The 17,665-nt window shown below is 49.4% G+C and overlaps 1 protein-coding gene across 1 annotated transcript in view; it reads right to left on the minus strand.

Moving 5' to 3' along the window:
* Positions 1 to 17,665, minus strand: part of LOC140070299 (vomeronasal type-2 receptor 26-like) — a 46,879-nt gene that overhangs the window by 3,961 nt on the left and 25,253 nt on the right. Inside the window, exons 3-6 of the mRNA XM_072116650.1 lie at positions 15,084 to 15,467; positions 13,033 to 13,662; positions 5,882 to 6,112; positions 1,228 to 1,351 (exon numbers count right to left, since the gene is read on the minus strand). Of these exons, the coding sequence (XP_071972751.1) occupies positions 1,228 to 1,351; positions 5,882 to 6,112; positions 13,033 to 13,662; positions 15,084 to 15,467 (1,369 nt within the window). The remainder of the gene's footprint in view (positions 1 to 1,227; positions 1,352 to 5,881; positions 6,113 to 13,032; positions 13,663 to 15,083; positions 15,468 to 17,665) is intronic.

Raw genomic sequence — 17,665 nt, forward strand, 5'->3', positions numbered from 1 at the left:
AGCCCCCCTGTAATGTCCCCACACAGCCCCCCTGTAATGTCACTGGTAGTGTCCCCACACAGCCTCCCTGTAAGGTCACTAGTAGTGTCCCCACACTGCCCCCTGTAATGTACCTCAGTAATGTGCACACACAGATCCCCCCATGTTCTCCCTCTCACCTCACTCATGCAGCTCTGTGCACTGCTTCTCCCTGCAGGTCATGTGATTGTGACATCATCAGAGGTCCTGCAGGAGAAAGCAGCGTGCACTGTGCAGCTTCTCATCACAATCTATGTCCTGAGGACACAGATCGTGATGAGAGAGGGGAGGATGCCCGGGCAGCAGGACAAATCTCGTGCTCACCCTGGAAAATCCGGGGCTCTGGCCAAAAGATCCAAGGCGAGGGCCCCGGATCTTTTGACCTAGCGACGCCCTTGGTGCTGTATATTCATGATTGTTTGATCATTTGGAATTTACTGGTTAATGGGCTGTACATGTCTATAGATTAAAGCATGCAGCTCTATAACTAAGTAGTTGGTGTGTATATTCATGTGGGTATGAAAACAATGTGATTATACAGATAAGAGTAGAGCTGTAGAAGAAATAACCAGAAGTGTAGGTTTGGGTTTAAGCGTTTGGGCGTGTTCCTTCCAACCCAGGATCCCATATTTCCAATTTATCTGCTTAAAAGCCAATCTGGCAATAATGTAATGTCCCTAACAACTAGCCCTGGCTATGATTATCCATGATGTCCCCCATCACACCCATGACTAGGGCCATCAAATTATTACAGGATTGGGTTTTTAGCAGCCAATCCAGCAATATCTTCGGAAGTGGAGGAACACGAACCTACACCTCTGGTCTGCTCATATACAGCTTAATATTAAATAAAGTGCATTAAAAATGTGTAATTTTTTCCAGCAGTCACTAATATCGAAAGATTTGAAAGCTAAATCCCGCACTCAGTCCCAATCAGTCGGATCGTTCGATGGCCCTTCTCCCGATTTGCGTCGCATGGAAGCAGCGCAGCTGCTGCAGAAATCAATCATGTGTGACGGAATCCCAGTGCAGACACCTGTTACCTATCTGTCCAAGCCTTGTAATCCATGAAAACTGTGAACAGTCCAACCAAAGTGCAATCTGCGACCCTTAGTAAATGAGCCCCAATGTGTGTACATCACTGCTGGTCTCATCCTTATGGTGTTATATTTGTGTCACTGGATTACAGAGATGTTACATAGAATCTACCTGACACATTAGAGATTTCTCCGTCTGAACATGGGGCACAGTCATGACAGCACAGGTGGATACTAGGAGACGGCACTTTCCTCTGTCCAGGTAAACAGCTCGGAGAACATTGGGATTTTGGGACCTGTAGAAAGAAGAAAGGTTCCAAGAATGCACTAAAATTTTGCATTGGTGTCAAATAGATAATGACAAATAAACACTAATTATTAGAGAAAAATGTGCAATCATTTCAGTGCCAAATAATTACTCAAGAGATTTCTATCATTTAAAATCAGGAAAATGAAATGTAAGTTTCAAAAAATCCTATAGAAAGGCAACAACCTGTGAGGCTGCAGTATCAGGAGCAGATAAAGGTGCTGAGATACACATGTACTGTACTAACTGAGCAACATTCCCAAAAAGAATGAATTTTCGGAAAAAAGCTGAGATGTAAAAGAAATTAACAGATAACAGAGAGAGGGAGAAATTTCCTTCCATCTCCTGCTCCAAGAGAGAAAATTATACATCCCAGTGTATGTTATAGAATAGAGACTGCTGCACATTCAGTAGCCAAGCAGATTGTGAATGAAATGTCCAGGGAGGGCTCTAGTGCATCCACAAAAGAGATTCCTCTCCCATCACAGCCTCCTCCCCCATCACAGCCTCCTCCCCCATCACAGCCTCCTCCCCCATCACAGCCTCCTCCTCCATCACAGCCTCCTCCTCCATCACAGCCTCCTCCACCATCACAGCCCCCTCCACCATCACAGCCTCCTCCCCATCACAGCCTCCTTCACCATCACAGCCTCCTCCACTATCACATCCTCCTCCCCATCACAGCCTCCTCCACCATCACAGCCCCCTCCACCATCACAGCCCCCTCCACCATCACAGCCTCCTCCCCCATCACAGCCTCCTCCCCATCACAGCCTCCTTCCCCATCACAGCCTCCTCCACCATCACAGCCCCCTCCACCATCACAGCCTCCTCCCCATCACAGCCTCCTTCACCATCACAGCCTCCTCCACTATCACATCCTCCTCCCCATCACAGCCTCCTCCCCATCACAGCCTCCTCCACCATCACAGCCCCCTCCACCATCACAGCCCCCTCCACCATCACAGCCTCCTCCCCATCACAGCCTCCTTCACCATCACAGCCTCCTCCACCATCACATCCTCCTCCTCCATCACAGCCTCCTTCCCCATCACAGCCTCCTCCCCATCACAGCCTCCTCCCCATCACAGCCTCCTTTCCCACCACAGCCTCCTTTCCCACCAAAGCCTCCTCCCCCATCACAGCCCCCTCCACCATCACAGCGTCCTCCCCATCACAGCCTCCTTCACCATCAAAGCCTCCTCCACCATCACAGCCCCCTCCACCATCACAGCCTCCTCCACCATCACAGCCCCCTCCACCAGCACAGCCTCCTCCCCATCACAGCCTCCTTCACCATCACAGCCTCCTCCACCATCACAGCCTCCTCCACAATCACAGCCTCCTCCCCATCACAGCCTCCTCCCCATCACATTCTCCTCCTCCATTACAGCCTCCTCCCCCATCACAGCCTCCTTCTCATCACAGCCTCCACCCCCATCACAGCCTCCTCCCCATCACATCCTCCTCCTCCATCACAGCCTCCTCCCCCATCACAGCCTCCTCCCCATCACAGCCTCCTCCCCATCACAGCTTCCTTTCCCACCACAGCCTCCTTTCCCACCAAAGCCTCCTCCCTATCACATCCTCCTCCCCATCACAACCTCCTCTCCAGCACAGCCTCCTCCACATTACAGCCTCCTCCCCATTACTGCCTCCTCCCCATTACTGCCTCCTCCCTCATCACAGCCTCCTCCCCATCATAGCCTCCTCCCCGATCACAGCCTCCTCCTCATCACTGCCTCCTCCCCATCATAGCCTAGTCCCCATCACAGTGTCCTCCTCGATCATAGCCTCCTCCCACATAACAGCCTCCTCCCCATCACAACCACCTCCTCCATCACAGTCTCCTCACCATCACAGCCTCCTCCCCATCACAGCCTCCTCCATCATCACAGACTCCTCCCCAATAACAGCCTCCTCCCCATCACAACCTCCTCCTCCATCACAGTCTCCTCACCATCACAGCCTCCTCCCCATCACAGCCTCCTCCATCATCACAGACTCCTCCCCAATAACAGCCTCCTCCCCATCACAACCTCCTCCTCCATCTCAGTATCCTCCCCATCATAGCCTCCGACCCATCGCATTCTTCACCCCATCACAGCCTCCTCCCCATCATAGCCTCCTCCTAATCACGGCCTCCTCCCCATTACCGCCTCCTCCCTCATCACAGCCTCTTCCTCCATCATAGCCTCCTCCCCATCACAGCCTCCTCCTCCATCACAGCCTCCTCCTCCATCACAGCCTCCTCCCCATCACAGCCTCCTCCTCCATCACAGCCTCCTCCTCCATCACAGCTTCCTCCACCATCACTGTATCCATCCCAATCACAGCATCTTCCCTATAACAGCCTACTAGACATGACAGCCTCCTGCCCATCACATCCTCCTCCCCATCACAGCCTCCTCCTCCATCGCAGCCTCCTCCCCCATCACACTCTCCTCCCCATCACAAACCCCTCCTCCATCACAGTCTAATCCCCCATCACACCCTTCTCCCCATCACAACCTCCTCCTCCATCACAGTCTCCTCACCATCAAAGACTCCTCCTCATCACTGCCTCCTCTCTATCACACCCTCCTCTCTATCACAGCCTCCTCCTCTATCACCGCCTCCTCCTCATCACAGCCTCCTCCCCCATCACAACCTCCTCCATCACAGCCTCCTCCCCATCACAGCCTCCTACCCATCACAACCTCCTCCTCCATCTCAGTCTCCTCCCCATAACAACCTCCTCCTCCATCACAGTCTCCTCCCAGTCACAGCCTTCTCCTCATCACAGCCTCCTCCCCATCACATCCTCGTCCCCATCACAGTGTCCTCCTCGATCATAGCCTTCTCCCACATAACAGCCTCCTCCCCATCACAACCTCCTCCTCCATCACAGTCTCCTCACCATCACAGCCTCCTCCCCATCACAGCCTCCCCCATCATCACAGACTCCTCCCCAATAACAGCCTCCTCCCCATCAAAACCTCCTCCTCCATCTCAGTATCCTCCCCATCACAGCCTCCGACCCATCGCATTCTTCACCCCATCACAGCCTCCTCCCCATCATAGCCTCCTCCTAATCACGGCCTCCTCCCCATTACCACCTCCTCCCTCATCACAGCCTCTTCCTCCATCATAGCCTCCTCCCCCATCACAGCCTCCTCCTCCATCACAGCCTCCTCTTCATCACAGCCTGCTCCCCATCACAGCCTCCTCCTCCATCACAGCTTCCTCCACCATCACTGTATCCATCCCCATCACAGCATCTTCCCTATAACAACCTACTAGACATGACAGCCTCCTGTCCATCACATCCTCCTCCCCATCACAGCCTCCTCCTCCATCGCAGCCTCCTCCCCCATCACACTCTCCTCCCCATCACAAACCCCTCCTCCATCACAGTCTAATCCCCCATCACACCCTCCTCCCCATCACAACCTCCTCCTCCATCACAGTCTCCTCACCAACAAAGCCTCCTCCTCATCACTGCCTCCTCTCTATCACACCCTCCTCTCTATCACAGCCTCCTCCTCTATCACTGCCTCCTCCCCATCACAGCCTCCTTCCCCATCACAACCTCTTCCATCACAGTCTCCTCCCCACCACAGCCTCCTCCTCATCACAGCCTCCTCTCTATCACCGCCACCTCCCCATCACATCCTCCTCCCCATCACAGCCTCCTCTCCCATCACAGTGTCCTCCTCCATCATAGCCTCCTCCAACATAACAGCCACCTCCCCATCTCAACCTCCTCCTCCATCACAGTCTCCTCCCCATCACAGCCTCTTCCCCATCACAACCTCCTCCTCCATCGCAGTATCCTCCCCACCACTGCCTCCTCCTCATCACAGCCTCCTCTCTATCACAGCCTCCTCCACATCACAGCCTCCTCCCCAACACAGCCTGCACCCCATCACAGCCTCTTCCAGATCACAGTGTTCTCCTCCATCATAGCCTCCTCCCACATAACAGCCTCCTACCCATCACAACCTAATCACGGCCTCCTCCCCATTACCGCCTCTTCCCTCATCACAGCCTCTTCCCCATCATAACCTCCTCCCACATCACAGCCTCCTCCTCCATCACAGCCTCCTCCCCCATCACAGTCTCCTGTGATGGGGAGGAAGCTGTTATGGGGAGGAGGATGTGATTGGGAGAAAGCTGTGATGGGGAGGAGGCTGTGATGAAAGAGGAGTCTGTGATGCGGAGGAGGCTGTGATGGTGGAGCAGTCTCCTCCCACATCAAAGCCTCCTCCCACATCACTGCCTTCTGCATCACAGTCTCGTTCCACATCACAGCCTCCTCCCACGTGACTGTCTTCTGCATAACAGCCTTCTCCCCATCACAGCCTCCTCCCTTGTGACTGTCTTCTGCATCACAGCCTCCGTACCATCACAACCCTCACCAATTCATGGTAGAATGTTCACCATAATCTAACTGCTGCCTATCAAATCACATAATAGCAGTGTATTCCTCCTATAATGTCCAAAATGTATAATAAATGGCACAAGAATGAGAACTTACTTTATTTTCTATGTTTTTCCATTTTATATTTTCTTTAAAAATGGTAAAATCCAGACCCTCCTCAGAGGTCACATCGTAATATCCAATAAAGTGCTTAGACATGTAATTCCTTTCTTTCAAAATATCATTATAGATCACAAAACTGGCGCCTAAATCTCCTTTGTCTGTAAAAGTTTTCTTCCCAAACCCAAATTCCGGTCCAGTCATCAATGATTTGACATATTTATGGACCTTTTATAAGGATACAAGTAAATTTGGTTAGTTTTTAGTTTTTTTACATATTGTTTACATTTTCATATACAATTGTGATTAAAACATTGGGGGTCATTTACTAAGGGCCCGATTCGCGTTTTCCCGATGTGTTACCCGAATATTTCCCATTTGTGCCGATTGTACCTGAATTGCCCCGGGCATTTAAAACCCGAAAAAGTGTCGCTTGGGAAGCACTTACCTTCACCTGGTCCAGCTCGGTGCATTCCGGCACATTGAGATGATTTTCAGCGCAGCGGCAGAGGAACTACCTTCATAAATCCCGGCCGGACCTGAATCCTGTGCAGAGAACGCGCCGCTGGATCGCGAATGGGCCTCTGATCTCACCTAACCTCTCTGCCTGGACCAAGGATAAAATATCCTTTCCTTGACAGCAATGTATAAAAAATCTGTATGTAAGCTGTCAAGGGTGCTCCCGTTACTACCCATATCACGGGTCGCGGGCTCACCGTGCCCCTCGCTGCCCGCCGGCTTGTGCCACTTACCTGTCCTTGCACCGGCACCAGAATCCGGCCTCCTAGGGTGTGCGCGCGCCGGACCTCGAAAATTTAAAGGGCCTGCACACTGCAGATTGGTGTTGGCAGTCCCCAGAAAATTGCATAAAAGCCATTCTCTCCCAGCACTCCCAGCATGCTTATGCCATTTAGAAAACTTGTGTCCCTGCCTTGTGTCTGTGTCTGCATTTCCCGTTGTGATCCTGCTTTGTTCCTGTCTTTGATCCTGCTCCGCCTGCTGCCTGTCTCTACCTCCTGCATGTCCCCGACCACAATTCTGCTTGTTATCTTTGTACCTTGCCTTGGCTGCCACCATGGACAAAGTCCCACCTGTGGAACGACCTGGTGGTACCACGCCGCAGCACGTCCAACCCGCTTTGCAGCGGGCTCTGGTGAAAACTGGGTACCACTTAGATTGTGGTCCCAGGTGTCAGCCTACGTTATCGTCCGCGGTGGTCAAGTGGGTCCACTACCCCTGGAGCCTGACATAAACTTATATAGTCCAATGATGTTAATGGAGTCCTGCTTATTACATTTTATTTGCATTGCCCTGCTGCATTGTTCCTTATAGACAGGTCTCACTGCTAGGACATGCTGCTGTATGGAACTTGTACTTAGGGACCATATACAGCTCTATTTACATATCATTAGGGGTAGAAAATATTGTTTTGACATTTAAATTCTGTGTAGATTTCTGTTTATTAATTTCCAGACCAGAGACCCTACTAAACCTATCCAAATTCCTCAGACAAGTTAACAATAGGAATTGTTCTTCCTCTCCATCTCTCCTGCACCCAAATCCTGTAATCTAATTATTTCTAATGGCAATAGCCAGCGCTTGACAGAATAAAGAATTATGTTTATTCTTGTCAACTCTAAAGCAAACCCCTATATAATAATTTCACCCGTAAATCCCATTCCAAAGACCATAGTTTTCATAATTTTCCAGAGAAGGTCCCACTCCACCCTAATTCACACACCATCAACAGAATTTCTTAGTTTAATCCGTTACACCAATTGAACAAGTTCCAGAAGGGAACGATCATTTTAATCTTCTGTGCAAGAGAGAGATGTTTTGGATATTCAAAATGAATTGCCTCGTCCCCAGTGGCCTAAACGAATCGTTAGAAAATCATTTCTAACTTCACCATTAGAGATGAGCGAGTATACTCGTCCAAGCTTGATGCTTGTTCGAGTATTTATAAAACTCGGCTAGAGTATCTTGCCGGCTCGATAACGAGCATTTAGTTAACGAAATACAGTGAAGAACAGTGAAAAATACAATTAAAACAGTGAACACAGGATCATTTAAGTATAGAACACATTGAAAGAACACAGTGAAGAACACATTGCAGATGTTCCATCTGCTAACTTATCGGAAGACACGCGCGCCGAACGGTGTTCTTCACAATAGTATATGAAGAACAATATGTGTGAAGAACACATTTCAGATGTATGTAGCGTTAAAAAACACTACACCCTACTGTTGATTTCAGAGTTCTTTGACCGTCTGTGTGGTTCCAAAGTGTTCTCCCAGCTGGACCTTAGTGGGTCCTACAACCTTGGCTGGATCTTACTGTCAGTACTCGAGGTCAGTGGACCCCTGGACCACCGCAGGAGATGGTGCTAGCCGAAACCTTGAACCAGAATCTAAGTGGCACCTGGTCTTTACCAGAGCCCGCCGCAAAGAAGGATGGTCTGAAGGAACAACACTGGGAAGCTTTCTCTAAGACTAATGAGCGCAAAGTTCCAGCGGGGAGTGAAGGGCGTCGCCGGACTTTATGGGAAATCTGGAAGTTCCAGCGCTAATCAGCGGTCCGCTGGCCCTTTAAATCTTTGAGTGCCGGGGTACATGCACCCTAGGGAGCACGGACGCGTGCACGGTCTAGTCTAGCCGGGGGACAGGGCAGTGCCGCCACGGAGAGGGACACCTGTAACCTGTCACAAGAAAATATGTGATACCACAACCACCAACAGCAGCACCACGGACACCATGACCATGCCTGTCCACACTATTCATTCAGCTCTCCATCCCCAATGTAATGGAGAGAGCGCACGTTTGGCACATCACACGTACAAGCCCTGATATTTTAATAGGAGCATTTCCAAATTGCTGGTATTTGAATCATTTCAGATTAATGGAGATAAACAGCCACTACTTTTCTTGCTAGGCATTCCCTGCCCTGTACCAACAGGTTTTAAACAAAATCATGTGTGCAATGCAATTAAGCCTTTGGGGCAGGGTTAACCCACTCACTGTCCCTGTAAGATGAGAATTTGAGGCTAAATCCATAACTGCAGAAAAACGGCAACCCTGCTAACCCTGTTGTTTAGGGCAAATTCAGCGAGCAGCGGAATTGACTTCCATTTTTCTTGGGTATAGGAAAAAAAAAAAACCCTTTAGAACTGCTTTAGCGTTTAAATTAAATCTCTCTGTCTGCCCATAAGTCTCAGGATGTAATGCAGATAAAGGGACAGAGAGATTCCCAATCAGCCACAATTTTTTCTCCAGATCTTAGAGGCAAATTGCACAACCCAATCAGAGACAATGGGGCAGATTTATCAAGCAGTCTGAAAGTCAGAATATTTCCAGTTGCCCATGGCAACCAATCACAGCTCCCCTTTAAAATATTCATGAGCACTGGTGAAATGAAAGCTGAGCTGTGATTGGTTGCCATGGGCAACTGGAAATATTCTGACTTTCAGACTGCTTGATAAATCTGCCCCAATGGGGCACATTTACTTACCCGGTCCATTCGCGTTCCAGCGGCGGCTTCTCTGACTAGCGTTCGGGTCTTCCGGCGATTCATGAAGGTCCTGCGCCCGATGTCCACCAGGTGGCGCTGCTGCGCCGAGGTCCGCCGAGATGCCCCAGAGTTCATCGTCTTCATCGTAGTGCATGTGAGTATGGGCCGTGCGACCAATTTTTTTTTTTTTAAATGCGGCGGTTTTTCCGAATCCGTCGGGTTACCGTTCGGCCACGATCCCCGATTTCCGTCGCGTGGATGCCAGCGCCAATGCGACACAATCCGATCACGTGCGCCAAAATCCCGGGGCAATTTAGGGAAAAATCGGCGCAAATCGGAAATATTCGGTTAACGCGTCGGGAAAAAGTGAATCGGGCCCATAATAAATGACCCCCACTGGGGCACATTTACTTACCCGGTCCAGTCGCGATCCAGTGGCGCGTTCTCCGATCAGGATTCGGGTCTGCCGGGATTCACTAAGGTCCGCGCGCCCGATATCCACCAAGGTCCGCCGGAGTTCACCTTCTTCATCCCGGTGCTGATCTTGCGACACAAATTCTTTTTTAAATTCCGCATTTTTTCTGAATCCGTTGGGTTGTCCGGAGGAAACATCCCCTGATTTCTGTCGCGTGAAAGCCAGTGCTGCAAAATCCGATCACGTGCGCCAAAATCCCGGGGCAATTCGATGCACATCGGAAATCGACGGGAAACCTAACGAAACTGCGCGATTCGGACCCTTTGTAAATGGGGCAGTGGGGCAGATTTACTTATCCGACCATTTGCGATCTCCGAGGTGCGTTGTCCAAAGAAGATTCGGAGCTGCCGCGGTTCATAGATATTGTACATCCAATTTCCTGCATGTGTCGCTTCTTCACTCAGTTCCGCTAGAGTTCACCTTCTTCTCCCTGGTGTATGTGAGTGCGTGTCTTGCAACACAATTTTAAATTTTAAATGCCACGCCCCTCCCCCGATTTGTGCTGCATAAAAGCCAGCGCCGATGCACCAAAATCCAATCGTGTTTTCCAAAAACTCCTGCGCAATTCAGCGCAAATCAGAAAAATTGGGGAAAATGCGTTTCACGGACCCTTTGTAAATGTGCCCCAATATTTTCTGGAATGCCATGAAAATGCAGGATAAACAAAAATGTTTATAGTTCAGCAGTGGTTAATTTTCTGAGAGGTACTAGATGACACATCTTATAAAATGTGTTACAAACCACCAGAATGACAGTTTTCCCCTGAAAGACTGGGTTAATGGAATATAATGGTACAAGTTAATGGAATCTTCTCTAATGACGTCATGTTCCACAACAGCTTTTGTCAGAGCGGACCCCAAATTTCTGGTTTGTCTCTCCGCGGACAGGAATCGCAGGTTGCAGAGTGTGCAGACCTGTCAGGCTTCTGGGGTAGTGAACCCCCTGGACCACCGCGGACGATGACACAAGCCGACACCTGGGACCAGATTCTAAGTGGCACCCGATTTTCACCAGAGTCCGCTGCAAAGTGGATTGGACTTGCTGCGGCGTGGTCCCACCAGGATGTTCCACAGGCGCGACTTGTCCACGGCGGCAGCCAAGGTCGGGGTATAGGTAATGGGTCAATGGTTCAGGGTCTGTCACAGAGCAGGAGGTCAGGACTGGCAGCGGAGGAGCAGAATCAGGAATAGGTCCAAGGTACAAGGTAACAACGGGAGATCAATTCAGGTCACAAGTAACAGCTTTCTCTAAGGCATGAGCACAAAGATCCAACAGGGAGGACGGGAAGCGGCTAGACTTTATCAGAATTGGCAGCCAGTGGCAATTATCGCTTCTCTGGCCCTTTAAATCTCCACGTGCGTTCGCCTGTTGGAGCAAGCACTGGATCAAGGAGAGTTGAGAGCCGTGCCAGGGCCAAACGGAGGAGCAAGGGTGCACCCGTGACCGATTCTTTTGATGCAGGAGCACCCGTGACCACACCCCCCCCCCCATCAGCTTCTCCCTTTCTTGGACCGGATGAATTTCTGTAGAAGACCATGGTCTAAGATGTTATCCTCCGGCTCCCAGGATCTCTACTCCGGCCTGAACCTCTTGCAGTTGACAAAATACAATCGCTTCCCTCTGACCATCTTCATATGGAGGATTTCTCTTACCTCGAGGATGTCAGTAGCAGGGACTCAGGGAGCAGGAGTAGGTACTTGCCTGGGGAAGTGATTCAGGATGACAGGTTCCAGCAGGGAGACATGGAAGGAATTCTGGATGCGCATGGTGGGAGGAAGATGTAACTTGTAAGCCACGGGATTAATGCGTTTCAATACCTCAAAAGGACACGGGAAACAAGGACCGAGCTTGTAGCTGGGAATCTTCAGCCGAACATACTTGGATGACAGCCACACTTTATCCCCCAGAGAGAAAATCTGAGGGGGTCAGCCCTTTTTATCCACCGGAGTCTTGGTTTGGGCAGACGCCTAAAGTAGGAAGAGACGAGTCTGCTCCCAGATGGACTTAAGATCTCTGACCAATTCCTCCACAGCAGAAGGGTGAGGTGGACGAGGATGCTGCCCATAGACAATGAAGAAGGGCGGAGTCGTAAAATTTGGAATCCAAGGAATTATAGGAGAAATACTCCCACGGTAACAGATCGGACCAGTCGTCCTGTCGGGCAGAAACAAAAAGACGGGGGTAACATCAGAGTCTGTTTAACTCCCTCAACTTGTCCATTGGACTGACGGCGGTACACTGAGAAGAAATCCAAACTTATTTGTAGTTGACTGCAGAGAGAATGTCAGAAGCGGGGAAACAAACTGTCCCCACGATCAGAGACAATGTGCTCAGGAAGTCCATGTAGCCGGAAGATGTGGGTGAAGAACAGGCTGGCAAGACAAGGAGCTGATGGCAGACCTGGCAGAGGCAGAAAATGGAACATCTTGGAGAAGTGGTCTGGAGCAGCAACAACCAGTTGTTCAGGAGAAATAATATGCCAAGGAACCTGCTCTTCTCCAATGGCATCAGAGACATGGGAAAGGGCATCAGCCTTGATGTTCTTCCCTGCAGGACGGAAATGGATCAGAAGGTTGAAACATGAGAAGAAGAGTGACCAACGGGCTTGCCTAGGGTTGAGAAATTGGGGGCACATTTACTTACCCGGTCCCGTCACGTGCATTGTCCGATGAGGATTCGGGTCCGGCACGATTCACTAAGGTCGTGCATCCGAGTTCCTGCAGGTGTCGCTGCTGCGCCGAGGTGCTTCGGAGTTCACCTGTTTCTTCCTGGTTCATGTGAGTGCTTGATCTTGCGACACAATTTTTTACATTCCGCATTTTTTTCGAATCCGTTGGGTTGTCCGAAGGCGACGCCCCCTATTTATGTCGCGTGAAAGCTGTCGCCGATGTGCCAAAATTCGATCGCCTGCACCAAAATTTGGGGCAAAATGGAAATATTCGGGAATCCCAATGAAAGTGTGGCGTTTGGACCCTCAGTAAATGAGCCCCATTGGGCTGTTTGGAGATACAGGAGATTTTTATGATCTGTATATAAACAGACCGGATGGTTAGCTCCCTCCAGAAGATCACCATTCTTCCAGGGAAAGTTTGATGGCCAGAAGTTCTCTATCTCCTATGGAGTAATTAATCTCTGTGGAGGAAAAAGTCTTAGAGAAAAGACTACGGAGGATGCACAGATTTCAAGATGAAAGGGCTTTTCTGTATCAGGCCTAGTGAGAACTGGGGCTGAGGCAAAGGCAGATTTCAACCTTGAGAACGCTTCTTCAGCCGATGAAGACCATAGGCGGGGATTGGCGCCCTTTTTGGTGAGCACCACTATGGGGGATACAAGAGTCGAGAAATGTGAGATAAATTGACGGTAATAGTTGGCAAAGCCCAAGAAATTCGGGATGTGGCCATTGTAGAACAGCAGACAGTTAGGCTGGATCCATCGTGAGACCTGTGTCGGAGATAATATAGCCAAAGAAAGGAAGGCTCCACTGCCGAAATTGAAATTTCTCAAGCTTGGCATAGAGGTGGTTGGCCCGGAGGCATCCAAGAACTTGTTGTACGTGGGACTGGTGGGAATCAAGGTCCGGAGAGAATACCAGAATGTCGTCAAGATAGACTGTGACACAAGTATACAGCAGTTCCCTGAAGATTCTTTAAATACGGCTGGCACTTTAAACAGTCTGAAAGGCGTCATCAGGTACTCTAAATGTCCATCACGGGTGATAAAAGCTGTCTTCCATTCGTCACTCATGAGGATCCAGATGAAATTGTAGGCTCCACAGAGATCCAGCTTGGAGAAAACCTTAGAGCCACACAGTCAGTGAGAGCTATATGATCAATGGCAACGGATAGCTGTTCTTAAATGTGACCTTGTTAAGACTGTGATAGTCAATGCAAGGACAGAGTGACCCATCCTTCTTGGTCACAAAAAAGAAGCCTGCACCAGCCAGAAAGGATTAATTATGTATAAACCCTCTCTGTAGGTTCTCTTGGATATACTCTGACATTGAAGCAGTGTCAGGAACTGAAAGAGGATACACCCGACCGCAGGGAGGAGAGGCGTCCGGCAGGAGATCCATAGGGCAGTCGTAGGGACGCTGTGGTGGCAAAGGTTCTGCTTGTATCTTGGAGAACACATCTGCAAAGTCCTGGTCGAGGTCCTCCTGAAGTCGCCTGGTGCATTCCTGGAGAGAAAGTCGGGTTCTGTCCACCTGCATGGGTTCCTCTGCAGATGGCATGGCCAGAGGCTGCAGCAGCCCTTGGAAGGCAGGTGCCAAGCGAGGCAAACATCAAACCCGGACTTGCGGGTGTATGCTCAAGACGTAACTTCTCGATGTGCTCCTTAAACCGAAAATCAATCCAAGTGGCAAGAGTGATGAAACCACCCAAAGTAGACAGCAGGTCACAAGCAGCCAATGTGTATTTGACTTGTTCACCTCTCTACAATTAGACAATTCACTGATTTTGGTAGTGACAGTATTTTGGGTGGTTAAAGCATAACCTTTATCAATTACATGTTAAAATAAATGATAATCTCATGTCCCTTCACCATAATTAAAAGATTGGGGCTCATTTACTAAGGGTTCGCCGGACACATTTTCGTTGGGTTTCCCGATGATTTCCGTTTTGCACCGAATTGCCCTGGGATTTTGGCGCATGCGATCGGATTTTGGAGCATTGGTGCTGGCTTGTACGCAACAGAAATCGGAGGGCAGGACAACAAATAACTCAAGCCTCTCCTATAACTTCTTCAAACATCCCCCTTAACTGATTCACCTTGTGTGTGCGTTGATACATCTGATGTTCTGTGAATTTATGGCCATAATAAAAATAAGTGTTATGTATTGAAAGGACAAGGGTATGGACAGCGAGATACACTTGGTCCATGTTTCCAGGAGTTAGAAATAGGGAAATGTCATCCAATCTCTCTGATCCGTTACATTTACGAAGTGGAATATTATAAAATTCAGAGAACCATCCGTCCTTTCCTCTTTTTCCTGATGCGCAATGAAAATATATTATCCAGAGATCTTCAAGGATTTGGTCATTTGGTTTAGTCAAAGGATGGAAACTTCTCATGTAACGATTGATCTCAGGCTTTTCATGTAAGCACTGCTGAAAACATAAACTCAGATTGAATATCTCCTGGTAATTATATATCGTCACAATCTGAGAGGAGAAGGTGGGATTGATGATAAAGGTCCTGTCATGGAGGGCGCTTACTATTTCATTAAAAATAGCATTCATGAAGAAATGAAACGTTCCGCATATTATAATTATTCGGGCAGATGATTCCTTTATCTCCTCAATGATTTTATCTATATAATTATATAAAACGGTCTCATCTCCTCTCTGGAGAAACTTTCTTTCACATCTTAGGACAAAGGCCACACAGATGCCACGACTGCCGAGAAGATCCGTCAGTAATTTTGTCTCTCTATCCCCAGCGTCATCATCAGAGGATATAATTCCAACCCAGGTCCATCCAAAGTAACTCACAAAGTGAGATATAATGGAATAGGTTGTGTAGTCATCGGCAACGGTCCGGAAGAAAGATGGGAACATCTTCCTGTCACTCAGCAATGTGTCTGTAGCTCCGTAACTGACCTGTGTGATAAATAATGAGAGAATTAGTCCAATCCTTGCAAATACTATAAAATATATGGGGTAGCACCGATCGTGGGTGTTACCAGTATATCCAGGGCCGGATTATAGGTGGGCTCCCGGGGCTCAAGCCCCATGGCCCTCATTATCTTGCCCCCCCCTAGGGGTCCCCACCCCCTGCGCACCCCCCCCCCACTCCTGAGCCACCCAGCCACCGGCGGCACAGATGACTGCTTCTCCATCCATCCCACTGCATGGCCGCGCCACCCCCCAGCACAGGTGATCGCCTAACCCTGCATAGCCTCCACCACCCCCTGACCGCTTCCCCGAATGCCCTTCCCGCTGCATGGCGTGCCGCCCACCCCCACCACAGTTGACACCATCCCCCCACCTGCCCATCCCCCTGCATGGCCGAGACTCCAACCCCTCCTCCCGAACAAGCAGCCCCGCTCGATATATATATGATGTGGTTTTTGTATATGTGGTGTATATGGTATGTATGTATGTATGCATATGCTTTATATACTGAATGTGTGTGTGTGTGCTTTTTCTGTATGTGTGTATACTTTATGGGGCAGATTCACTTACCCGGCCAATTCGAGATCCAGCGGCGCGTTCTCTGCGCTGGATTCGGGTCCGGCCGGGATTTATGAAGGTAGTCCCTCCGCCGTCTACCAGGTGGCGCTGCTGCGCTGAAAAGCATCTGAACGCGCTGGAATTCACCAAGCTGGACCAAGTGAAGGTAAGCGTGTCCCAAGCGATACATTTTCCGTTTTTTAAATGCGGCGGTTTTTCCGAATACGTCGGGTTTCCATTCGGCCAGTATGGGTGCAAGTATACGAGTGTAGAACTTTGTTTTTGTTTATATAAGTATATAAAGTTGTGTATATATCAGTGTATAAATGTGTGTAATTGTATAAACATGTCTGTATAAGGGTACATTCACAAGAACGTATGGGGATGTATATCTGGCCGCAAATTTGATACCGGATATACTTCCCTCATAGGCGTGTATAGCAAATCGGTATGGTGAGCACAACGGATACTCGCTGGTTCGAGCTGTGGCCGCAAAAGAGAGAGCGTGCTCTATCTATGGCCATAAGAAAGACCATGTAGCTCTATTCTATATGGAGAGGGGAGGGCTGAGCAGCGATCACCTCTCCTCCTCTCCAGCACGCCAGATGTGTGCCTGCCAGGCTATGTCCTTCTGCTCTAAGGACCTCTCCTCCAAACCGCACCCCTTCCAGTCTACGAGAAAGAACTTCTTTACTTTGACCAACTTCATATCCAGGACCTCCTTTACTTCATAGACATCAGTTGCATCAGCCTCAGGAGCGGGAGGAGGTACCTGTCGGGAGAAGCGGTTCAAGATGACTGGTTTCAGGAGGGAGACATGGAAGGAGTTCGGGATGCGCATGGTGTAAGGAAGGTGAAGCTTATTTTCCACAGGATTGATACGCTTCAGTACTACAAATGGACTCAGGAATTGAGGACCAAGTTTATAGGTGGGTATCTTCAAACGGTGGTACATAGTAGACATACTTTGTTATTTGGGGAGAAGACTTGAGGAGACCTGCGCTTCATGACCTCCTGGGTTTTGGTGCAGGCGAATGTCCAGAGTAAAGAAAGAGGTGTTTTTTCCCAGATGGATCTGAGATCTTGGTCCAATTCCTCCACGGCAGGAACATCAGAGCTCTCAGCAAGAGAGAGAGGTGGAGAGTCCAGAGAGTGGTAGTAGAACTCCGCCCATGGTAGCTGGGTCGACCAGTCGTCCTGTCGGGCAGAGACAAAATGGCCTAGGGTCTGATGAACCCTCTCAACTTGTCCATTGGACTGAGGATGGTAATCAGATGAGAAGTACAAATTCACTTGTAGTTGACCACACAGGGCTCACTAGAAACGGGAAACAAACTGGACCCCACAGATTTTGGCTCTTGGCCCCTTCTGGGTGAGTACGGCTCCAGCACCAAAGGATGAGGCGTTAACCTCTTGCAGGAACGATTTTCGCTTTAACGAATATTTCGTTGACAAACTCCTGGAACACCGCCGGTGTGTAAAATGGCATAACAAGGTATTCAAAGAGCACATCTCGAGTATTGAAGGTGGTGTTCTACTCATCACCTTCATGTATGCAGATGAGGTTATACTTGGTGAAAAGCTTGGCACCACATAGACGATAAAACTGATAAAACTGTTCCGTG

This window comes from Engystomops pustulosus, chromosome 7, assembly GCF_040894005.1.
Source record: "Engystomops pustulosus chromosome 7, aEngPut4.maternal, whole genome shotgun sequence".
In the NCBI taxonomy this organism is placed as follows: Eukaryota; Metazoa; Chordata; class Amphibia; order Anura; family Leptodactylidae; genus Engystomops; species Engystomops pustulosus.